This window comes from Rhinolophus sinicus, chromosome 16 (assembly GCF_057876585.1).
Source record: "Rhinolophus sinicus isolate RSI-liver-muscle chromosome 16, RSI-T2T, whole genome shotgun sequence".
In the NCBI taxonomy this organism is placed as follows: Eukaryota; Metazoa; Chordata; class Mammalia; order Chiroptera; family Rhinolophidae; genus Rhinolophus; species Rhinolophus sinicus.
The window spans coordinates 10185727-10211373 of NC_142516.1; the positions used below are offsets into that span (position 1 = coordinate 10185727).

General features: G+C 43.3%; 1 protein-coding gene across 17 annotated transcripts in view; it reads left to right on the top strand.

Annotated features, from left to right (window-relative positions):
• Nucleotides 1-25647, top strand: part of DENND1A (DENN domain containing 1A) — a 472628-nt gene that overhangs the window by 188587 nt on the left and 258394 nt on the right. For 16 of the 17 annotated variants that reach the window (XM_088793184.1, XM_088793181.1, XM_088793185.1 and 13 more), the window contains one exon: nucleotides 24600-24669. In XM_088793184.1, coding sequence (XP_088649310.1) covers nucleotides 24600-24669 — 70 coding nt within the window. Of the gene's footprint in view, nucleotides 1-9418; nucleotides 9504-24599; nucleotides 24670-25647 lie in introns of all 17 variants that reach the window. The other variant, XM_088793189.1, reaches the window with a different exon arrangement.

The window sequence follows — 25647 nt, forward strand, 5'->3', positions numbered from 1 at the left end:
TTCTGGCCTGCAAAGTTTCTGTTGAGAAATCAGCTGATAGTCTTATGGGAGCACCCTTATAAGTAACTAACCGCTTTTCTCTTGCTGCTTTTAAGACTCTCTCTTTGTCTTTAATCTTTGGCATTTTATTTATAATGTTTCTTGGCATGGGCCTCTTTGGGTTCATCTTGTTTGGGACTCTGCGCTTTCTGGGCTTGTATGTCTATTTCCTTCATCAAGTTAGGGAAGGTTTTGGTCATTATTTCTTCAAATAGATTTTCAATTCTTTGCTCTCTCTCTTCTCCTTCTGGTACCACTATGATGCTAAAGTTGGTATGCGCGATGTTGTCCCAGAGGCACCTTAAACTATCCTCATTTTTTTTTGGATTCTTTTTTCTTTTCTTTTCTTTTCTTTTCTTTTCTTTTCTTTTCTTTTCTTTTCTTTTCTTTCTTTCCCTTCCTTCCTTCTTTCCTTCCTTCCTTCCTTCCTTCCTTCCTTCCTTCCTTCCTTCCTTCCTTCCCTCCCTCCCTCCCCTCCCTCCCTCCCTCCCTCCCTCCCTCCCTCCCTCCCTCCCTCCTTCCTTCCTTCCTTCCTTCCTTCCTTCCTTCCTTCCTTCCTTCCTTCCTTCCTTCCTTCCTTCCTTCCATTCTGTTTGGGTGTTTTCTGGTACCTTATCTCCTAAACATTGATTCAGTCCTCTGCTTTATCTAATCTGTTGATTCCATCTAATGTATTCTTCATTTCAGTTATTGTATTCTTCATTTATGACTGGTTCTTTTTTATGTTGTCTATCTCCATTTATATATTTCCTATCTCACTGAGATCATTGAGCTCCTTATAACTGGTGTTTGGAATTCTGTGTTTGGTAGATAACTTGTCTCCATTTTCTTTTTTTCTTTTTCTGACGCTTTGTTCTATTCTTTCATTTGGAACATATTTCTTGGTCTCCTCATTTTGGTGCCTCCCTGTGTTTGTTTCTATGTATTAGATAGAGCTGCTATGTCTCCTCATGTTGGTAGAGTGGCCTTATGTAGTAGGTGTCCTGTCAGGCCCAGTGACACAGTCTCCCTTGTCACCTGAGCTGGGTGCTCCAGTTATGTCCCTTGTGTGGGTTTTATGTGCCCTCCTGTTGTAGTTGAGTTTTTGTTGCTGTTTGCATGTCAGTGGGAGGGATTGATTCTCAGGTGGTCTGGTTGTGAGGACTATTCATGACTATAGTGAAGAGCTGTTGTGCAAGGGCTGACCCTACGGAGCAGGATTTGCTTTAGCAGGGCTCTGGTGCATGCCCAGCCTGACCTTTGGGTGTGTTGTCTGTGGAGGTGGCTCTCTGGTGAGGTCTGAAGCTGGCCACTGGGAGTACCAGCCCTAGGACCTGCTGGGAGGGGCCCTTCCATAGGCCAAATTCAGCTGCCACCTGTACCCTGCCAGGGACCACCTGGCATGAGCCACAGAGTGATCCGCAGATGGCTTCCACCCATGCTGGGCTTGGTTGGAGGAGACTGGTAAAGGTTAAGATGTGAACAGAGGTTGGCTGCTGCCAATGCTGGGCTTGGGGGGCTCAACAAGAAATATGGGGTGTGCCAAGGCTATATGCTGCTTGTTTGAAGTTTGTGAACCTTTGAGCGATTTTAGGAAAGTGCAGCATGAGCCAAGTCAGACCATTTGTGTGGAAAAGCCACTGGAAGCAGCTCTGGTGGTTCCACAAGTTGGGTAAGGCAGGGTTTCCGAGAATCACCAGGAGGGGGTGACAGTGTTAGCCAGGATGATGGAAACTCAGATTCGGTGGCTGCCTGCATCTGCAAGCTGAGAGAGAGGAGAGCTCAACAAAGGAACTGTGGCTTCTGCCAGCACTTCTGCCTGGGAGAAAGTTGCCCCTCCAGCCCTCGCTCTGAAGCCAAACAATTCCGTTCCTTCCTATATGTCCCTGGTGCCTTTTTAGTTGCCCCAGCACTAGAGCTCAGAGTGAGTGAGTCTGTGAGCAGCAAGTCCATGTGTAGATAATTTAAGAGGAATGCTTGGGACTCCAGCCACCCTCTGTCTCACTCAGCCACAATCTCCACTGGTTTTCACAGCCATAAGTTCTGGGGACTTCTCTTCCTGTCACTGGAACCCTGGTTTGGGGAGTCTGGTGTGGGGCTGTGACGCCTTGCTCCTCATAGGGGACCTCCACAGCCAAGATATCTCTCCCAGTTTTTAACCCCCACATGTGGGTGTGGGACCAGCGCATTCTACGTCTTCACCCCTCCTACCAGTAGTATAGTGGCTTTTTCTGTATATCCTTAGTTTTAGGACTTCAGTTCAGCTAGACTTCAAGTGATTCTCAATAATGTTTGTTCTGTGGTTTAGTTATAATTTTGCATCAAAGCTATAACATAGAAATCCTGTCTGAGTATCCAGCCTGCTGCCTGCCCTGTAGATTTTGAGTTTGCTTGAACTAATTCCTTTAAATCTCAATCTCTCTCTCTCTTTCTTTCTTTCTCTCTCTCTCTCTCTCCCTCCCTCCCTCCCAATATTTCCCTTCTCCTCCTCTCCTTTCCTCTCCACACCTCTTCCCCTCCACTCCCCTTCTCTCCCTTCCTTTCCCTTCTCTCTCTCTCTCTCTCTCTCTCTCTCTCTCTCTCTCTCTCTCTCTGCCCTATTGATGCTGTTTCTCTGGAGGACCATTATTGATACAGATGTCATTTCTCCTCAAATTGATCTATAAAGTCAGTGCAACACAACTAGGCTTTTTTCCCCCCTAGAATTTGATAAGCTGATTCTAAAATTTGTATGGAGATTTATTTGGCAAAAGACTTAGCCAAAATAAGTTTGAAAAAGAATAAAGTTGGAGGACCAGCATTACCTGATTTCAAGTCTTACTGTAAAGCTACAGTCATCAGGACATGTGGTGCTGGCACAAGGACAGACGAATGGATCAGTGCAACAGAACAGGCGATCAATTGATTTTTTGACAGAGGTGCCAGGGTCATTCAAAAAGGGGAAAAGAATGGTCTATTAAAAAATGTTGATGGATGGTGGCCGGTTGGCTCAGTGATTACAGTACAGTGCTCACAACACCAAAGTCGCCAGTTCGATTCCCACGTGGGCCAGTGAGCTGTGCCCTCTACAACTAGATTGAAAAACACAACGACTTGACATGGAGCTGATGGATCCTGGAAAAACACACTGTTCCCCAATATTCCCCAATTTAAAAAAAATGTTGATGGAGCAGTTGGATATTCACAGGGAAAAAGTTGAAATTGACTTTTGTATGAAAGTATTATATTTTTTTCAATACAGAAAAAGAAAATTTCTTTATTTCCACCATCCAAAAACAGAAATTGCAGTGTGTTTCCATTTAGTCCATTTCCAATAATACATGTAATATATATGCACATACAGGGTGTATACACATTTTAAGAAAGGAAAAAACTATTAAAATTGTAATAATATATAGTGCTAGCAAAAGATGAATACAAGTTGTGTGTATAGTCTTTTTGGCACCTGGTATTTTAAAATTTACATATTTGAGATCAGATTCCTTTTTTAATCGATATTCTTTTTACATATTTTTATAACATTAAAATTTTCCCTCTGAAGGACATTTTACTGGTCACCTAATGCTAAGTCGTGAAGGTGTTCCATACTTTACCTAATGATTCTTTATTGTTGGAATGATTAATAACAATAATAGTAGCTGCCACTTATTGGTAACTTTTCATCGAGAAACTACTAAGTATATTACACGAATTACACTGTTGAATCCTTATGACGAGTCTTTTGAGACATTTAGCTCAATTTTAAAGTAAAGGAAACCAAAGGTTAAGTAAGTTGCCTATCTCTAATGTGTGACGTTTGGGTTTATAATCCAATGTCTTTTATTCCAGTCCCTGAGAAAAATATCCTGCCAGTTTTTAGGCTCTTCGCAATTTTTCTCTTAATATCATAAGCAGCCCTGAGGTGGATATATTTGTGTATAAATCATTGCCTGCATTTTATTTTAATTTTTTAAAAATTTTATTGGGGAATTTTGGGGAACTGTGTGTTTCTCCAGGGCCCATCAGCTTCAAGTCGTCCTTCAATCTAGTTGTGGAGGGTGCAGCTCAGCTCCAACTCCAGTTGCCGTTTTCAATCTTTAGTTGCAGGGGGCACAGCCCACCATCCCATTTTCAATCTAGTTGCAGGGGGCACAGCCCATCATCCCATGCGGGAATTGAACCAGCAACGTTGTTGTTAAGCGCTCGTGCTCTAACCAACTGAGCCATCTGGCCGCCCCTCCGGAAGCTCAGAGGCAGCTCGTTGTCTTCAATCTAGTTGTGGAGGGCGCAGCTCACTGACCCATGTGGGAATCGAACTGGCAACCCTGTTGTTTAGAGCTTGCGCTCTAACCCACTGAGTCATCCGGCCGCCCCATTGCCTGCGTTTTAGACTCTGAATTTCTTTTCCTCTGCCAGTCCTTCATATATTTTCGCCGCCCTCATGTAGTGAAATATTCCAAAGCTAGTGTAGTTGTCCAATACAGCATGCAGGGCAAAGCAGTGCCGAAACTGATAGCTGTCCTTCGCTTGATGAAGGCCTGGGCCTGGGCAGGCATTTTTGTGGGAATGCAGATCTGTAGGGGATGAGTCCAAGGGAATTCTGTGTGGCTGACTATTCAGTGGTTACTCATTTTGGAAAACAAGGGAGAATGATTTTAGTAGTCTGTCCCTAGGACACTGAGTCCCACTTTTAGAATAGAATTGTGTAATGTTGGTTATGTCACTTCACCGTTCTCTGCCTTGTTTTCTCCATTGAGAGGACACGGAGTTACAGCTTTCTGGCCAAGTCAGATGTCCTAAAGAGGTAATGTTGCCCCCTGAGCAGAATTTCATGGATTTCATGATTTGGAAGTCCCTAGGGAGGCAACATGGTGTAGTGGCTTTGGAGCCAGAGACTTGGATTCAAATATAGCTGTAACATTTCACAGTTGGTGTCAGACATATTTCCTTTTTGAGTCCCACTTTTCTAATTACTCAGAACATAGAACAAAAACACACTGATTTTTTTTTAAATGTATATTATCGTCTTTTTAAAAAAAAAAAAAATTTTTATTGGGGAATATGGACAGTGTGTTTCTCCAGGGCCCGTCAGCTCCAAGTCGTTGTCCTTCAGTCTAGTTGTGGAGGGCGCCGCTCAGCTCCAAGTCCATTCACCGTTTTCAATCTTAGTTGCAGGGGGTGCAGCCCACCACCCCATGCAGGAATTGAACCGGCAAACTTGTTGTGGAGAGCTCACGCTCTAACCAACAGCCATCGGTCGGCCCCTCCAGAAGCTCAGCAGAAGCTCAGCGGCAGCTCGTTATCTTCAGTCTAGTTGTGGAGGGCACAGCTCACTGGCCTATGTGGGAATCAAACTGGCAACCCTCTTGTTCAGAGCTTGCACTCTAACCAAAGCCATCTGACCGCCCAAACACACTGATCTTTAAGCAAAGGGATCTCTTTTTATGACTCTTTGGTTTGTACTCTAGTCTGTGCCCCCCACCCCCAACACCACCCTTTAGGGCTTCAGTTTTGTACAGGAAGCAGGGCAATCCTCCTCCTCATGTGATTCAAGCCTTGTTTCCTTTAAGGGGTTACTTCATTCTGCCCCTTCTGTATGATACGCTAATGATAATGTTAAATCTTCTTGGTCCTTGACTTCTATTGTCTGCAGGTCTACCTGTCTTTTGTGTTCTCTTAACCTATTGTTGAGAGCATAAGTGACCTCAGTGAGATAGGTCATGTCTAAGTTTGTGAAAAGGGTTGTTTTTATGCAGCCTAAAGTTTGTGTTTACATTTGGAATATCCTTTCATTTTCATTTCCAAGTTTAAGGCTTAAGTACTATTGGTGTTAGGGGAACAGTCAAGGCAGCTCTAAGAGTCTGGAACAAGTACACCCCGTGTCACTCCGTAACTCCTTCTGGGGCTCCTGGCTTTCCCACTGAAGTTCCAAGAATCCTGGAAACCCACCAGAGAAGACGAGGAGGAAGAGGAAGACTGATAGATTGAAACTTGGAGAAAGGTAGCCTGTTGGTAGAAGAACGCCCATCCAGTGCGCTCACCTCTGCTGATGGAAAGATGTGCCTTTACATTTTCTGTCTGTATTGAGAGGGACATACTGATTTTTGGTTAGAGAAGCTTCTTAAAAATGATTGTTTTTTTAAGAGGAAGAATAAAAGAGGAATATAGAACCTCTGGAGATAAAATAAATATGCATGTACGCATATTTATTAATATGCATACTTTTTTCCTTTCCTGTTCTTAAAATGGCAAGAAGGATGTCTGGAGAACAGGATATACTCTGTAAGCAGTTCTTCCCCATGTTGGAGTTGGAGATTCCTCTTAATGCAAAAGGCATGATTCTTTCATTGTTTGTGTAGCTCTGGTTTCCATTTTAAATTTAACTGGCACTAGTTAAGTTAGTGTAATGGCAGGTATTTGGTAAGACGTGGCTGTTACATAGCATCTTACAATGTTTGTTTGGAATGAGCCACCAAGGGTCTGGGTGAGGAGAAACCTTTTAGCATTGTGTTTTTTTAATTTCTTGTTTTCCTATGTCCCGCCTAACTAACCTTGATTGGACGTGATACGGATAAGATAGCCATCATAATTTGGAATGGAACATGCTCGATCCCTGCCTCTTCTCCGTCTAATGAGTTCATGTAAAAAATATATCAAAAGAAATCCTCATAGCAGAATCCTCACATTTCAAAGGGAAGTATATTTATTATAAGAACTGCTGATTCATTAGGAATGCTTCCTAATTTGAACAGCAACAGCTGCTTCTGGTTAGAATAAACTTCATCTCTTTGTGCCCTGTCTCTCCGAGGGGACGTTAAATTTTGGTTTAAGATTTTTCTCCTGCTTTAGCTTTTTCTCTCCCCTTGTCCCTCTTTCCTGAATTATGCTTTCTCCTTCTCAGTGTTCACACAATTTGAACAACCCACTGTACCAGCCCGCCCACCTTTAAAAATGACTTGTGTTGAGATTACAAATGCTAATAAAACTCTTTTGATAATGTGTTTTGTTTGCATTCACAGTGGCAGTGGAGTGTATTGTACAGCAGTAAAGAAAAAATGTTAAGACACGTTATAGTCATGAATTCTAAGTGCAATAATTTAAAGTACAGGGAGCATTTCAGAAACTGCCACTGTCCATTAAATGAAACCACTGTATTAGCGTATCATAGCATGCTGTTCTAATCACTTTTCTCCAAATACCAGCTTTTGAAAGAAACATGGCTCTATTTTTTTTTATACAAAATATGAAATCGTGTAATTGAATGGCTTGGCAGAATAGGTAAATGAATGTAGCAACATGCATTCAAATATGTCTCTTTGGTTTGTAATGAGCTGATTGAAGTTCACAGTTGTAAGACTTGCCATTTTATTTCCTGATTTTTACATTCTGGACCCAGACAAAGGTGCCAGTTTTTTTTTTTTTTTTTTTTTTTTTTTGTATTAGCAGAAAAAGGCAGAAGAAAATTGTTCAGAAAAATCAAGTAGCCCTTTTTGCGGATCACTGTTGATTTCACTGCTCCGGTAGTAGCCTTTATTCAGCTGTCTGTCCTTCTGTAAGAGAAAGGATCTTCTAATATGACCATTTTTATTTAATTTTAGAGTTATTAACAACCTCTGTTAGGGCTTAAAGAAATTCTGTCACATCGGATGCGGTTGGTCATTGCCATGTGTGTGCACACTCCTGTGAGAGAGATAATTGGTGCCTGTGCATACTTCTCCTAGCACTTATCTCAATAATTATACTTGTTGATTTATGTGTCTTATCCTTCTGGACACTGAGCTCCTTAAAACTAAAGACGGTGTCTGTTCTCTTGTTAGCCCCAGGAACCAGCAAAGGGACTCCCAGTCAGTAAATGTTTGATGGCTGAATGAGCCATAGAGTACTAACCCAAATGGGTGTCAGAGTAGATATCAAAATGTACAGTAGGCAGAAAGGTCAAGTTTGGAGCTAAACAAACTTGGTTAGTAAGCCTGGTTAGTAAGGGACTATGGGCATTTCCTGTGGAACCCAATTGAAAATTTGATGTTTCAGGACAATTCTAGATATTGAAGATAGCAACTACTCTACATTCTATCAGACAAGAGAAACCACGTTCTTTTGTACCTGACTTGGTAGGAGATACAGCAGAAAGAGAAAGAGGAGAGTAATCCTGGGGGATTGCTAAGCCATTCAGTGGGGACAGAGATAGCTACTTCTGGGTTTGTTGGGATGCAGAGGAGTAGCTCTGGGTAAGTCCCTCCCACTCTCTGGACTTCTGTTCCTTCTGCTTCTGCTACAAAATGACAGGGTTGAACAGTTGAGAGCGACGGGCTGCTCTACCTCTCCTTTGCCTTACCTTGTTGGACCAGGTGGCAGAGGGCTTGGCTTCTGCTTTTTCTGGTCATGGAGCAAACCCTTGCCACCTCTGGGCTGGGCATGGTTTCGTAGCTGGGAGAAAGCATGGTATAATACGGAGGGTGGATACACTACAATCCCAGTGTAGCTAGACTGGTTTGTTTCATTCACATGTGAGATGTGTCTCAATTAATTTGTTAGTATTAAATAGCATAGCTAATGAAGTTTGTGAATGAAACACTTTTAATACATTAGGTGGGCTGAAGATACTCCTATAATATCCCCTCACGTGGGGTAGAGCGAGAGCTAGTGCCATGGAGTTGTGATACGTGCAAATGCCCCTGGGAATAAGTTACTATTAAAACTTGTCCTTCGTTGGTCAGCAGTGGGAAAAGGCTAAAATATACAGTGAAGCTTAAAATATGATAGAAGCTGGACTCAAAAGCTGCGGACTGTATTATTTTATTTATATGACACTCGGTAACAGGCAGAATTAGAGGAATAAGAAACAACTCAGGTCCTGGGAGTGGGGGAGGGTTTGACTACGAAAGGGCAGCATAAGCAGGTTGGGTGCATGTGAGTGGAGTGGCTGTTCCACTCCTCTGTGCGTTTGTCAAAACTCAGAGAACTGTACACCCAAAGGAGTGAATTTTAATTGATGTTAAAACGAAATGAATTTTAAAAAGGTAGTTGGTGGGAAGAACAGGTGGTAAACAGATGATCTCGGGCTTGTGTGGTGAGAGCGACGATGTACATGAACAGACACCCTGTGAGGGGTGAGTGGGATTGGCTTAGAGAGGGCACAGGGAACGCTCGGGGGTCCTAGAAACGTTGTACGGATTGATTCTGGGGGCAGTCACACAGCTGCACATAATTATCAAAACCCCTCTCAGTGTACACATCAGATGGGTGGCTGTCACTGTCTGTAAACTGTGATTCAAAGTTGACATAAAAAAGAAAAAGGATCATGAGCTTTAAAACCGGAAGACCTTCCTTCAAGTCCTGACTGCCACTCTACTGGCTTGGTGACCCTGAGCGAGTCCCTGCACGTCTTGGAGCCTCCATTTCTTCATCTGTTTTTTTATAGCTGAAGGTACCCATCTCATGGAGCTGAGGTGAGGAGCAGAGACAATGCCCTTGAACTGTGTGGTCCAATGCCTGACATCGCTGAGGTATTAGATGTTTTCATTCCCATCCCATGCACGGCTCAATGTGCAGAACTGGTCTTTAAATTAACTAAAGCTGCTCTATTTTAGACCCATAAAAGTTAAGTTCAAATATTTGTGAAAGGTAAAAATGTTAACATCCATATGTTTGTTTAATGATAGCTGTTAGAGTCTTATTACTGTTGCTATCTTTTATATCACTACAGCATGCTAAATCTTCTCCAGTTAAGTCTTATTTAATTAGTTCAGGACAATCTATGATATTCCTTCAGCCAGGAAGGCACAAGGAATTATTTGCAGTGTTAGCTTGAAAAAAGAGTCATTCATTGAGGTGTAATTGAAAAAATGCTGGTGACACGTTTATGATCCCCATCTTTTTTTCTTTGCTTTTATTCTGTCTTTGAAATGAAATCTTTATCTTGTGTCAAGTGGATAAATATTAATAAAATCCCTATTGACCCTATCCCACTCTTTTGTGACAGATACAATTTTAAAAGTAACTGTAAAGAATATACATATGCTTCTGGCATTCAGCATTTTAAAGGCATTTAAAATAATCCAAAATACAGCTTTGAACCACTCTTTCTCCTGAGAGACAAGTCGGCATCTCCTGTCTGACAATTACAGCAGAGGCGACCTATTTTTGAGTGCCTGATATGTTCTGTGAACTGTGATGGGTATTTTGTATTATTCGCATTAAATTAAATTATTTGTATTAAATTGCTTAATTTGTTCCTTACCATGGCCTTGTTAGGTAAATAGGAAGTATTGCTCTTTTGCAGAGGAAGAGGCCTTAGAGCGATGAAGTCACAGCTCGGGGAGCCCTGTACAATGTAGGGGAACCACACCTGTCATTCCCGGCTGTCCATCTCCACCTCCTCTCCCACTGTGTCACGTGGATGCCAATTCTGAGGGAGGCGGCTCACTCTTCAAGCCAACCTTTGCCTAAAAGGAGCTCAATGTTTAGCTCCTCTCCTCGACCCAAACCCTCTTTTTAGTTGTATTCAGTAATGAAAAGAGCACTGACAGAAGCCATCACTTTTAGAACCTTCTTCTTCCTTGAGGATTTATGCCAGCTACGTGGGTCTTAAAACCTTTGAGTTTATCTGCTTCCAGACTTCCTCTTTCATTCATCTTCCACTCTGTTGCTAAGTGACCTTCTAAAAAGACCAATCTGGTCAAATTCTTCCTTGCTTAAAACCCTTCTTTGCTTTCAGGAAAAGAGCTAAACTCTGGGTTTGCACATAAAACTCCTCACAAGCTTGTCTTTTTTGATGCATCTAGTCACATCTTCTACTGCCAAGACTCCCCTCTCCACCCCCATTCCCACCTCCCACCAACACCTCCCAGATAGGCACGTAGAGAACCATCCTTCCCCACCCTTAGGTGTGATCCAACCCCTGCAAGCCATTCGAAGTTCATTGTGTCTTTGTCTCCGATATTTTGTTCCCTCCAAATGGAAACGCACTCTTCTTGCATCTGTCTTCTCTTCCTCATTTAGCCGCCACCCCAGACTGTTGAGACGCCCTTCCTCAGTGTGCCCACAGCTCTTGGTGCCCAGCTGTATCCCAGCTCATCACAGTGCATTGTGATTCCCCGTTTACCTAAGAGACGGGTTCCTTGAGGACAGACACCCTGCGTCTTGTTCCTTTCTGTATCCTTGCTATCTAGCACAGGGCTGGCATATTATTTATATGAAGATGCTCCCTACAGATTTATATGAAGGATCCAGCCTTGTAGGAAAAAGAGATTTTAACCCCATCCCCACCCCCAACTTAGAGTGTCCTTGGATAAGTGATTGTGTCTCACTTTCTGAGACCCACCAGGGTCTCTGCAAATCTACCTGGAAGGAAAGTCACTACAAACCTTATTGCTCTGAAATTGAGATTCATGAAAGCCTGGTGCCAGGGAAAGAGCATGAGGCGCTGGTGTGACCGGTTTGTTAAAGAGTGCAAACTTCTGTTTCATCCAGAGGGCCTATTTAGGAACTGGGTCGTCACAGTTGCTAAGCAGACTTAAAGAAACAAAAAGGTAGGCCTTTGCTTCTGCTCATCTGACCAGTCCACCCCACTACCACCAAGCAAGATGACTCGGAAGTTGGTAGGCAGGGAGGAATCACATGTATGGCTGGCGTTTGGTCTTGTTTTTGTTTTTAATATAAAAGAAAGGGGGGAGGTATTTTAATTTAAAAGTTAATAAAAGTAATACATGTTTATTGTAGAAAGTTTGGAGAATATAGGAAAACACAAAAATGAAAATGAAAAATTATTTGTTCATATTATAGAGCCTGCTTTTGTATCTAAATATATTGTAAATATTTTTCTATGTTAAAATATTTTTCTATAGTCTGATTTTAATGAATGTATGATATTCTATCATTTTGATGGTTCATAGTTTGTTGTGAACTATTAATATACATTTAGCTTGCTTCCAAGTATTTGCAATAATGAAAAACACAGACGACTTTAAAGACAAAACAAATTTTTTCTAATTTTTAAGGCATTTGCCTGCTCAATACATAAGCCATAGTAAATGTAGGAAAGAATGTACAAGGAAACAAAGATTATCTACAATCCCATAACCTAGAAAGAATCACAATTAATGTTTTATCTTCTGGTCTTTCAAAAGTGTGTGCACTTGCATATGATAGATGTATAGTTATACCACTTTTTTTCAATCTGTATTATTTTATGAGCATTTTCTCATATCATTAAAAATGTTCTAAAATGTAAGTTTTTGCTTGGATTTACATAATTTAATTACACAATTTATTTAACCATTCTCTTAGCACATGTTTAGGTGTATGTATATGTTTTGCTATTATACTTAATAAAGAACTACTATTTAAAATATATTACCAAAAAAATTAAGTCATAACATTTAATGCTGGTGAAGATGCAGGAAAAATTATTCATGTGTACATATTCTGACCTCCATTTTAATAGTCTGCTTTTAGTAGTTACTTATTGAAAGGCTGCTTTCCTGTTCTCTTTCATACTATGTGAGTGTAAGAATGGATATCAAAGAAACCTGTTTCTGCTAGGAGGTTTGCTGATTGAACCTCCTTTCTCTAAATTTTTTTTTTTTTTTTTTTTAGGGTTTCTTTTGAGGGAAACACATACAACTGGTAGCACTACTGGGGATTTATGACGTATGACTTATTCCTATTTGATTGGTAACCAAACATTTCACCTTCTTCTAAGCTACCATATTTTGAGGGAGTTTAATAACTCTAATTTTAGCTTTTGTAATATTACAAACTGCTTCTCTTGGCTGATAATCAAGCAATAAGCCATGAGCACAAAGATTATTATTTTTTAAAAACAGAAGTGGCTGAGGGGCAGGATTTTTATCACAGAAACAACAGAAAGTGATTAACGGCATCTTATGTTCCAACTTGGTACCGCATTCCCAGCTCCTCGGGGCAGGATTGGGTCCCATGTGCTTGCCCAGGGCTCAGCTGAGGACACTTGGTTACGGTGGTTACAGTGCAGAGGGAACGCCACCTTACCTCCTTTCGGGGCGGCCCAGCCATGACTTCCTACCTTTGCCAAGTTCTGTTCTTGTTGCCTCTATCATATCATTCCTGGTTTTCACATAGAAACCTAAACCAGGGACCTACTTTCGTGTAAGTTATGCCTTATTCCACTCCCTACCCAGTGCCTCACTTATAGTATTAGGCAATGAATGAGTGAATGAATGAGTGAATGCTATTTACAAAATTAGTTTAATGATTGCCCCATTTGACAAATTAAAAACACCTAATCAAATGTGAAGTGTATGTGCTGTGTAATGTGTACTTCCCTGATATCATTCCCTGAGGGAGGTTTTTTCCTTCACAAAAGTACCTGCTGGTGTAGTAAATCACACAAACTTGGACTTGATTTGACCCTGATCTACTTTGGGGCTGTGTGACTCTGGGCAAGTTACTTACCCTTTCTGTGCTTCCGTTTCCTCAGTTATTATCTGAGGATACGATGGTACCTCCTTAATAGAATTACTACAAGGAGTAAATAAGCAAGTGCATATAGGGCTGCTGGGACTTGGTAGTTGCAGAATAAATGGTGGTCTCTTCGATTACTGTTTTTATATGTTTGGTGCATCAGGAGTGGTCCAGCAGTAAAGGTATTTGGGACTGGGTGCATCTTACAGTTGGACAGATAACACCCTGTTCAGCAGGCCGGCTGTGCCTCTGTGTGATGAATTTTGCACAAAGAGGTTTGCTTACCTCAGCCTGGCCCAGGTCTGCTACACAATGAGAGCGGTGGAGGTTTTCTGTGTAGTAGGAGAATCTGGTGGGCAAGACGACGCCTGTGGCAGAATGAAGCAAGGTGAAGGGTTGCTTAGCTTGCAAAAATTCCTGCTTTCCCTTCCCTCAAAAGCCTGTTTCATTTCCAAAAACATTTTGGGAGAAACCTCTTGGTGAGAGAGTTGCTCCATGGCTAAAGGTAACTTGAGAGCAGTTTCCTGTCTCTCTGTTGCCAGCGCTGTAGTCGTAAGGTCCTGCTTCGTACCCAGAGGAGGCTTTGAACATCAGCTGTCTTGAACAATCTTTAGTCTTATCACTTATTTTAATGTTCCTTGCACAGGTCACTCTTGGATGTGGTGCTCTGGGCAATCTCACCCCAGAATGCTTCCCTTCCTTTATTTAACCTCTGACCTGTGAAAACAAGAGTTAATCAAGAGTTCTAAGGTAGCTAAGAGGAAGGGGAAGTGTTTGGTTACAAATTAAATATGAACAAGTCATAAGTCATAAATCCCCAGTAGTGCTACCAGTTGTGTGTCTCAAGTTGCATATGGTACAGAGTGTTTGGGTTATAAATTCAAGTTCAGGGCTCTCTGATTGCTTGGTGGTAGGTGTTAGGTTAGTTTTCTTTTGGCCTAAAACTCTTTGCCTTCTAAAACATTACTTTTATTGGACCAGCTACATTCACATCCTACTTTCTCTGTGTGCCTGTCTCTCCTTCCTTTCTTTACCTGCCTGCTTGTGTTGATTGGTGTGCTGTGCTGTGAATTGAGACAGAACTGCTTCCCTGAAAGAAGTTAAGCATATGGAAAAAGTTGCCAAGGAAAGGCATTGAAGCATGGAGCGTAAATGGGTTTAAGAGACAGCCAGACACTTTTATAGAGAGATTTGCGATTGAATGATGTAACATTCAAGCGGAGATCTGGGGTGGAAATGAACTTAAATGAGGGCTATTCGTGGAAAACTGATGCCCTGTCTAATCTAGCATTTCCTTAATTGTCACCATAAGCATACATTTAAAGCTTTATACTTTAAATTAAAAAAGGCAACACAGTCTGTTTAAGAATCTATGACACAGGCCGTGATTTTTGTAGGTAAGTTCTTAAAAACACACGTGACAAGAAGCAGAGGCATTGGGTCTTGAAATGCAGCACTGGAAACTTAAAATATCTCTTCTGCCGTGTTTGATTAAAACATTTTCAATCAAGCTATTTATATTTGTGTTTCTGAATATAACATATACACTAATTCCGAAAGCAATAAAAAGCTGACACATGACTAGTGTCCTGGAGCTGGCAAAGAAAACACACTGAGTTCTTGGGAGGCAGCCAAAGTTGGATCACTCAGAACACTGAGCGCTGAGGGGCTTTTGGATGCAAGCTTTCATTTTATCAGGACGTTACGTACAGTGAGAACCGCAAGGTAAGAATTTCAAATCCTCATCAGGGTTGGTCATTACGTTTGATTGCGTTGAATAGCTAATATTGTGTCGTATGGAGCGAGTAGGATAGAAATCATCCTGGACTAGTTTTGTGTGTTGCTCTGCTTTCGGCAGCTGTGTTGTCCTAGGCCCGTCCCTTTACTTCTCTGAGACTCAGTTTTCTCATCTGTAAAATGGGATTATAATTCACCTCACAGAGTTGTTGTAAAGATTTGGGTGTAGGTGCTAGGTTTTCTTTTGGCCTAAAACTCTTTGCCTTCAGAAACATTACTTTTGTTGGACCAGCCACATTCACATCCTGCTTTCTTTCTGTGTGCCTATCTCTCCCTCTTCCTTTCTTTATGTGCACCTAACCTCAAAGCACCTATCACTCGATAAATGTTTTTTCTCTTCCCCCTGTAGGTTCCATTTCCTAGCTCTAAAATGAGAGTAACATTAAGTGGCATCTCAGTGGGATAATTAATTTGGTTGTTTACTCCTGAAAGCAGGAAAGGACTTCTTATGTATCAGTTCTTCCCTTTGTGTGTGGTTTTTTTTTTAGTAGTGACAATGTATTTTTCTTTCAGTCTATGAAAGCTTCATAAAATAGGCCCTGTTAGGACCTCACTAATCCATTACATTATATTACAGTAGCAATTTAAACAATAAAATAAGATACTCTGAATGACAAAATAAAAATTGAAAACCCCCAGGCTTGCAGGTGTGTGAGTACAGGAGTGGGCAGCATCCTAAACTCTCTTAGGAAGATGATGAAAGGCCTGTGCGCTCGCCCTCTCTGGGCTCAACGGAAAATCCCTGAGAATTACACTGAATTGTCAGTGCAAGATTCATTACTCCAAAGATCTTCTGTTACCAACACCTCACCAGGGATAACAGAAAAGTGCCTCTGTGCTTTCCTCCTGAGCCGTCTTCCTCAGTCACGGGAAGACTGGCACAGAAAAGAAGATGGTCAAGTCCGCTCTCTAAAAGCAACAATTACTGAATACCCATCAGGAGAGAAAAGAACCTTGTTTCCAAAATCAAATCCAAATGTGTATTGGGGTAGATTTGTACAAGCACAGGTATTTTATGGGAGTTTTTTGGTTTTTCCTAATGCAAATTAGTGTTTCTGTTCATTCAGTACATACAATGTATTTTCCCACATAGATATAATAGGTATCACCATGGGATGTTAATTATGGACATAAATCAGAGACTCTTGAGCTTCACTGGATTCCATAATAAACTTACAAGGTGAGATAAGCAACTAACTGAGCAAAACAGAACGCTCAGATTGAGTGAGACAATCCCCCAAAGAGGGTTGTTGTTTCTATTATTTAGGTTCCTCTGACACTTGATCTTGTTAGCAATAAGAATACAGTTTTATCAGGAGAAAACAGTATTTACTCTGTTCCAGGCACAGTGGTGGGTGCATTCCCAGTGGCCATGCGAGTGTAGATGTTATATCCCCATTTCACACACGGGAGAGGAGACATGCTTGGGCCACAGCTCGTGAGAGCTGATACTCAAAGCAGTGGGTCTCCTGACTGCAGTAAAGTTGATCAGTAAAGTGTCAATTCCTGTGACGAGACTTTCCAGAACCTGTCCTGTTCCCTTTATGAACCTCTGTCATAGCACTGACACCCCACACCCCACACCCCACTGCTATTGAATGTCTGCTTCCCTCATTCGAATGTGAGCTCCCAAGTCCTGGGACCTGGCTCTCAGTGCAGAGAGCCAGGCTTATACTGGACGGGTCTTAATAAATGTGGGGGAGTTTGTGATTAGATGATTGACTGCAACATTTGAAAAATGAGTGATCTGGAAGTGTGTGACGTTTTGACTGTAAATGTCACCTCAGTTTTTAATTCCAGAGAAATGTTCGTTTAAGCTGTATGTTCGCTCAGGAAGCTGTGTGCTTTTCCCATGGGGAGGAGGAACGTGTGCGCCTTGGTGCTGAGGCTGTAGTCTGAGCACCGTAGACCAACACACTAGGTGGGATTGTGATGCGTAGAGGTGGGAGTGCTTGCTGCTGAGTGTAATGGAGGGGAAGCTACGTCTGCAGGGGGCAGTGTGGCTGGAATCTAGAATCTTTCCTACTTCCCATGAGAAGGCAGGAAAACTCATGCTATTGCCTTTCTCTTCAGTAAATTTGAAGAGAAGAGTATCTTCTGAAGAGCAGGAGGAATGGGTTAGAGAGGGAGAGGAAGGAAAAGTGTGGAGCAGACCCCGTGGGGAACGTGGGGCCTGAGGCATGGACCGATTCAAGGACTCTTGAGCAAATTTAAAGGCTCACCTGTGCTTGAAAAATTAGGTTGCCAAGCTAAAATACTCAGCCTGATTTGGTGACAGTTTCCCACAGCCCTTGAGGTAGGAACAAAAGAAGTAGGGGGTGTGCTTTCCTTGTACTGGAGGGATGGGTGAGGGGCAAGAAATCTTCGGTTTGTGGGCACTTCTTAATCTGCTTTCAACATTTTCTCACTCTTCTAATTATTTGTCCTGGATTCCAGCAGTCCATTGGCAGGGATCGTTTTTAGTTCTGGATTATTTTTCGAACCAAAATACTGCCTCCTAAATTTGGATCCCCGCCTCCCAACAAGAGTTACTTGACTGTTAACTCTGTAGCTCTAGTAGTCATGACCTTTGTAGAAACTAGAGGGATGAGTTACACCCATCAAGGGAAATTCTGGTTTATTGAATGTCTAGCATGTGCCAGGCACACATTAGAGATTAAATAGTCAATCCACAGTCATGATCATTGCTCTCCGGGAGGTGACCCTAGTAGAGAAGACCAACAAGCATATTTTATAAACTGTGCTGAGTCTTAATGTAGGGTAAGTCCAGGAGCGCCTCATATTCTGGGAATAAAATATATCTATTTAAATGGAGACCACAATTTTATAGTAAAAATGAGGGGAGTTTATTTAGGATTTTATCTTGAAAAAAATGAAACTAAAATTTTGAAAAGAAATGTATAACAACCAAGTCTAGCCTTTATTCCAACAGTGCACTATTTTTAGAATAAATAACGAGTCAAGTGTTTTATTTTTAAGGGGTGGGGTTGTAATTTTTCTGACATAATAACACTTCCATGTTTGACTTTCACAGCATAATCATAAAAGGAGTCATTTTCCCAAAAGTAGTTGAGGATTTCCCCAAGGCCTCTGTTAATTTTTTGATATTGAATTCATTTTCTTTTGATGTGCCACTGTCCTTGTTTTTCTTGATTTTTTTCTCTTTGTTCCTTGTTGTTACCTGCTCTAATGCTGCCAGGTGTGCATTTATCGGTCCCTTTGCCTCAAGTCTGACGGGTGTCCAGCATCTCTTAACAGGGGCTTCGCGGGATCTGCATTCTTTGCAAGGGTTTGTAGTTTGGCTTTGTGGTCGGTTTGCATTTTATTGTAGATGTTTGACCGGCTAAGACACAGACAGGAGCAGCGATAGATGCCAGGTGAAGCCAGAGGCCTGAGTGGGGGCTTGCCATCTTAGGCGGTCACATTATTGGTCATTGTTTTCTTCTTATAACAGCCAGTGCTTTCCTGTCTACTCTGGTGACTGCGGGGCAGGAGGAATTCCTGGACAGAGTGCGGGAGAAGCGTCTGGCCCAGACACCAGGAATCAAAGAGAGCCTCCCAAAGCTGAGATGGGCGAGATGGTTAGGCAGAGGGGCAGGAAGGTATTACAGCCGCCAGATCGGTGTCCGTGTGCATCAGTTACATGACGTAGGCGGTGGATATCTTTTCCTAAGAAGAGGAAACCAAGTCCAGGAGAGATTGCTTTCCCAAGGTGTCACAGCTAGTATCAGAACCGAGCTCCATCCAGGGTTAGTTGACCCAGACTGTGTTCTCTCCAGTAAATGCCGTGCTGCTCTGCTTTTTTAAATTTGGGGGTTTGGGTTTTTAAGATGAAAGTTTTAAAAACTCAGTGTCAAATAGCCTGAACCAAGGGATGCTTGGCCATCCAATGCATCTTGGCAAAATCTGCTGACAGGAATTCCTGTAAGAAAAGAAGTGACACCTCCCCTAGAGTGCCCACGACGGAGTTTCAAGAAAGAGCTCCTCAGACAGTGGAAAGTCACCAAGAAAAATGAAAGGCCCTGTTCCGTGTCACTCTTCTGAGCCTGATACTCATTATTCCAGACGTGAGTAGAGCCTTTCTGCCAGAACCCTCCCCAGGGAGGGACTCCTTCATTGTGTTTCCTAACATAATGGTGCCAGAGTGTTTAAACGGGAAACTTTTATTATAAGTGAACTTTTATTGTCTTTCGTATTAGAGCCAGAGCATTGTGTTGATCTTCTTCAAATGATGTGTACGACTAGGTTGTGTTATCTAAGGTTTTCTTTCTAGGATAGCAAAGTGGACACTGGCTCTGGTAAGACTGAGTGACATCCACTGGGCTATGCCAAGGTTTAAGATGAGGGGGAAACAGTCACTTTCCACCTGGTTCTGAAAACACACGCTCAGAATGTTAGTCGTCTTTAAGGGTCCCTGTGGTTCCCCACTGATTACAGAATAAAGGGGAGGCCCATCGTTAGGCGTATGAGTGGCCCTCCAGAGTCTGGTTCTCGCCCTACCCCCACCCCCAATCTCTTGCCCTGCAGCCTGCGTACCCTACTCTGGCTGTTCCAACTGCCCGCAGTTCTCAGATCAGGCCCGAGGTTTATGCCTGTGAGCCACTGATCCTGAGCTTTCTCTGCCTCTCAGGCTGTTGATCCCCACTCCTTCCAGCCTTCCTCCCGTGCCCTGAGAACAGCCTCTCTCCAGACCGAGATGCCGCTCAGTCTTCTCTCTTCCCCGTGTGAATGAGCGTCGATGCCCGCAGCAGCCCCTCACTGTTCTCTCCGTTGCGTGCTCCTCCCGATAGCCACAATTTTAAGATTTTATTTTCCCAACTCATGTCATTATTCTGTACACTCTTGTGGATCCACTTATGGTACTTTGATGGAAGAAAACACCCTTTAGACTCTTTCTTCTCCAGTGTACTTTAATTTTGAAACAATAACAAAAACTTACTGAAAAGTTGCAAGGACGATATAAATGCCCCATTTGGGAAGTGTTGCCAAAATAATATCCAGTAATTCCTCAAGTACTTTAATGCATAGTTTCAACAAGGAACATTCTTTTCCATAACTACATTACAATAATCAAAATCAGAAAATTGGCATTAATTTTGATGCAATACCGCCATGTAATACTTGGTATGCGGACCTTCTCCCCCATTCATGTGTGTACGTGCTGCCGCTGCCCCCTGCCATAGACGTCCCTCCCAGCTGCTGGGACTCTGCCTGCCTCCCTCCATGGGACCTTCCCGCCTGCTCGGGCTGACACCCTGCACGGGACTGTCCTCCAGATGCTCTTTGCCCTCCTCTTGGGTTCCAACACCAATCTCTCCCCTACACAGATTCTCTCTTTACCCCGAGACAGGTCTTGCCCCAACTTCAACACCCTCTTCACCCGCTTGAGTCCTGACACTCTAAGCCAGGCCGTCGCTGTGTGGACACCCTCCTACGCTGCTTGAGCTCCGACTTACCAGGGAGCCCTCTTTGCTCCTCTTGGGCTCCGACACCTCGTGGCAGGGGCCCCTCCTTGAGGAGAGCCTCCTCTCCATGCTTGAGATCTGAAATCCTGTTCGCAGCTGCTGTTCTCCCGGGTGATCACCTGCGTCAATTCAGTCAGCCTCTGCCACCCGTCTCTGCCCCCACTGCCCCCATCACACACACACCTCCTTTGCCTTGAGCGGAAATAGCAGCAAAAGTGGGAAAGCCTTTTGAAATTTGTAATGGTTTTCTATTTTAATACTTGCAACACCGGAGTGGAATCCCATCAGCAAGTTCAATCATACATATATGTATTAGGTTGGTGCAAAAGTAGTTGCGGTTTTAAAGGTTAAAAATAGTTGCAAAAACTGCAATTACTTTTGCACCAACCTCATACATACAGCAGTGGGAATGATGGTCTGGATACTCCATTCAGTGGAGCGAGATGAGGAAAGCGAGTTGTCTGTCCTCAGTTGGACTCAGTTCCTGAGTCAGCTCAAGAGTAAGCAGCTCACCATGCTGACGGATTTGAACATAGACTGTTTTCACCCAGCATGTCCCCCAAACTCAGACCAGTGATTATGTGTCTGTACAAACCACGTCTACTGTGTGTCGGAGGCAATTTAGGGGCTTTTTACGGGTGATCTTGACCATGAGCCATTTGACTATATGCGCTGTGTGTGGATCCTGCCCCTGCACATCTTACAAGGGCCTTTGGTGGCCCGTTTCCGCGAAGCTCTGTGTGTAGGATACTGCAGGTGCTGCCTGAGCGCTTCTCAAGGTTAGGACTTCGTATTGGCTCACATCAAACAGAAACCTCTCCATGTGACTGTCTGCCTGGGGTGCAGGCAGAACCTGGGAAGAAGTTACCTGAGACAGTTTGGTGAGTGAAGCTCAGACAGACCCAGGCCAGTGCCTGAGCAGCAGGCTTTTCACCCTCAAGGCTCTGCTGATTGGGCCATGATAATGCTCCATTATAATGTTATAAATCCCTCAAAAGCCTAAGCTAAATAAAGGACTTGGGGAAGGGTCCCAGCTCCTCCGGACCCAAACTGTTACGCTGTGTTGTGTATGTGCCTCTCCCCAGCGAGGACCACGGCCTGCTTACGTACAGGGATCCTTTGTCTTTTTGGTCCCAGCCTTGGACTGAGCCCACCACACAGTGACACTGTGATGGGGACTCGAGCGGTTGCATAAAGGTAGCGAGTCGGGCAGGCCCAGAGGTGTTTGGAGCTACTTGGTGTCCAGGGAGGAGCAGCGTAATGGACTGTTTGCTTCCTGTCTCTGGACTGGGAAGTGGTGTTTACTCCATGATGACAGACGAGCACAAAATGGCGTGGAGGGTCTCCATACCCTCACCTGCAACGTCGCAGGCAGCGCGAGGCTGTGTGTCAGACTAATGAAGCAGTACAGGAAACAGCGCTGGATAGAGTTCAGCTGTGAACCCTGGCCTCCCACCAGGGGAAAAGAGGGATCCTTTGAAGAAGAAGACAGCTGGGTTTTGGTTTCAAGACCTTAACACTGCCATCACTAGATACTCATCTGTCAGTGCACAGGGGACAACATGTGGAGAACAGTTGTGTCCGGTCAGGCCAAAGGGAGAAAGAAATGGCTGATTTCCAGGGTAACTGTGAAACCTCCCATGGCTGAGGGTTCTGCTGAGCGTAGCCAAAAAGAATCGATTTGGTGAGGCTGAGGCTGAGTGTGAGAAGCTGGGCACTGTCTGCCGTGGGCCAGGAGGTCCGACCACGTCACATTACTTCATCCTTACGACAGGGGAAGATGTGGAGGCCTGGGGTTCCGGGCCCAAACCCTTCCCTCTGTACCGCAGTCCCAAATTATCAGGGAATCCAGCCGGCCCCCAGTCTCTTCATCAAGTATTCCTAAAGTGAGTTCAACTTTTCTTTCATTTACTTGAGGCCACAGCATCCTTGCAAGGAAATAGTTTCTTTTCCTTTTTATTTTCCTCCTTCCTGATTTTCAGTTGCTAGCTTTAACTCGTGGTAGTGATTTTTTTTCTTTCAGAAAAAAAAAAAGTGTTTGTAATCCTTGGTTGCATTTGTTTACTAAGAGTCCTCTCATCTGGGCGAGAGTTTTCTTCGGAGGGGATTTATTGTTGCTACTAGAATGGCTTTTAACTCAGCTGAGGTTTATTTAACGGAATAGGAAGGGAGAAACTTATCTTTCTCCTCCCTAATCCCTCTTGAATGTTTACATTGCTCTGCCAAAGTAAATGCTGTGTAAAGTGGCAGGAGTCATTGGCTCTGTAATAGTCAATATGCAGCTGCCAGAGCTGATGGAAATGTATTAACATAAGTGATAATGCTGTCATAGAAGTGAAAAGTTAAGTTGCTTATCAGTATATTTTGATAAGCTACTTAAATTTTACAGTAGCACGTGCTGGCTTCAGACAGACGCCCGTGACAGAGGACTGTGCACTTTATCTGTTCTCTCTTTGCCTCTCACTTCATTTATTCCCCTCGAGGCACAGCTGGTAATCTGTACGGGGTGCTGATCTCCCCCTGCCCGGCAGGGTGGAGGCGGACGGCGTCAGCGCTCCCCTCCGTGTCCAGCTCCGTCAGGAACGGGCAGACAAGAGTGGGACGGCGGCGCTTGGTTCCACACTCTTCCTGCACGACTATTTGATGTCGCTTTGGAAAGTCTCTTATGGAGAACAAAGCCATTTAAATGAAGTGACAGAACTTCTTGGGAGTGGGGATATATTCCAACAGCAGTTCTGTTGCACTAATGCGCCTTTGCTGTTAGTCTTTGTTTAGTTTTGTTTGTTCGGTCAACCCTGAGCACAGACGGTATGCTGGGCTTTCTGCTGAGCCCTGGGAAGACGAAGTGAAGAAAGACAGGATCCTTCCTCTCTGTCTGCACAGTGTCTGTCGGGAAGACGGACACCACTGAGTGCCACATGGCGTGTGGATGTTATAACAGGAGTAGGTGCACACCCAGGGCCACGTGGAAAAGAGGGAACTAGGGCATGAGAGGCAGGGAGGGGCGGGGTGCTGTTAGGACGATGAGTGCAATCGGCTGGACTAGCCCATGGAGGTCCGAGGGAGAAAGGGGCCAAGTGTGTACAAGCTGAGGCAGGCTGGAAGATGCCTGCACAGTCTTGAGTGAGGCTGCAATGAGAAGAGTGGGCATGTGGAGACGACATCCAGAGAGGCAGTCACGGGCCTGGCGGTGGAGAGCCTCGGACGCCCTCCTAAGAAGTCCTGTAGCCATGGGACGCACTGCAGGAATTTCATCCCGTGGGCCACTTAGATTTGCATTTTAGAAAGACCATTCTAAGAGTGACACAGAGGATGGACTATGGTCAGGCCCAGGCTGTCGTCAGAATTAAGGGGCCTGAGGGTCGGGATCCAGTGGAGGGCAGGGGGTCAGAGAGTTAGAGCTCATCCCACTATAAGTACGGAGAGGGTGTGTTAGAGGTAGAATGTTTGCTGTAACAATATAAATGGGTCGGCTCTTGGGGCCTTTGGGACACCTTGCAGCTGCCAGCGGTGGAAGAGCTCGCTGTGTGTGTGGCTGTGTGTGTCCAATCATGAGAAAGTTGAATAGAAGCTTTCCTGGAAAGGGTGGGTGTGGTGGGAGAGGCCTGGGGGCTACTCAGAGATGGTTCCTGATTGCAGAGTCTGCTTTGAATGTCTGTTCTAGCTGTGAGGCATGGGAATAATTTATAATGAACATTCAATCCTCTGTCTTTATCCAGGCAATTTTTTAAAATCCCAGAAATAATTAGTGTTTTCACCAGTCTGTGTTCCCAGCACAGCCTATGACAGGAAATCTCTTTAGGATGTAGAGAAAAACTGAAATGTACCAGTCTTGAATTTGCTCCTGGTTAAAGTTTTTGACCTGCATATTAATATTTCATGTGTCTTCTTCCCCAGCTATCTCCCGTGGTTCGAAGTATTTTATAAGCTGCTTAACATCTTGGCCGATTACACGACAAAAGGACAGGTATTTATCTTTCATTCTTTTTAACAAGTAAACTTTAACTTTTATAATTATAAAAGTAATACATGCTTTATATTTCATCAAAATGTTTACCAAAAATGTAATGCATGCCCATTATAGAAAGTTTGGGAAATTCAGAAAATAGTAGGAAGGAAGAGAAAATCACTTCGCCATGCTCTCCCTACCGCTACCCCCCTAAAATAAGTGTTGCTAGTATTTTGGGATGTTTTCTTCCTCTACTTTTTGAGTTAAAGAAATAATACACAGACCCTTAGCATTCACAGAATTAATATTCCCGTATCGAATCGTTCCAAGCAGCCCTGAAAGTTCATGACATGTATTAAATTGTAATTTTGCTGAAACGCAAATATGAATTGCTCGTGTCATGCTGAGAAGCTGAGATTTGTGACTAAAACACTTAACTGGCCAATGACCTAGCCAGCTGTCCCCAGTTCCCATTTCCGTAAGACTTTGTTGTGCTTTTACAGTATTTTTCTAAGGGTCTGAAAATTACTTAAAAAGTTCCGCTATATATTACTGTACTTTTGGAAGACATGGTATACTAATGTATCTTCCATGGATGTCAAGGGTGCCCGGGGGCTGTATTTAGACTACTGTAGCCCACCTTTTTTACCGTATTTTCACCAGGTACCATAATAACGAAGGCATTACCCCCATGTTGTAAATATTTCTCATGGCTGCATAGCATTGTATCATATAACTTGATTTACTGAAACATTTCCCTATTGTTGGGAGTTTTTATTATTTGGGTGTTTTTTGTGTATGTGTGTGTTTTTCTTTTTATAATTACAGCCATTAGTATCTTTGAGCATAAAGCATTTTCTACATTTTGGATTGTTTCCTTAAGAGTAGAATCTCAGATGGGCCACTATAAAGTCACTGGACATAAACCTTTTTAGAACATTTGCCAAACTGCTTTCCAAAAGAATTGTACTGTTTTCTTAAAAGATACCCTTTACT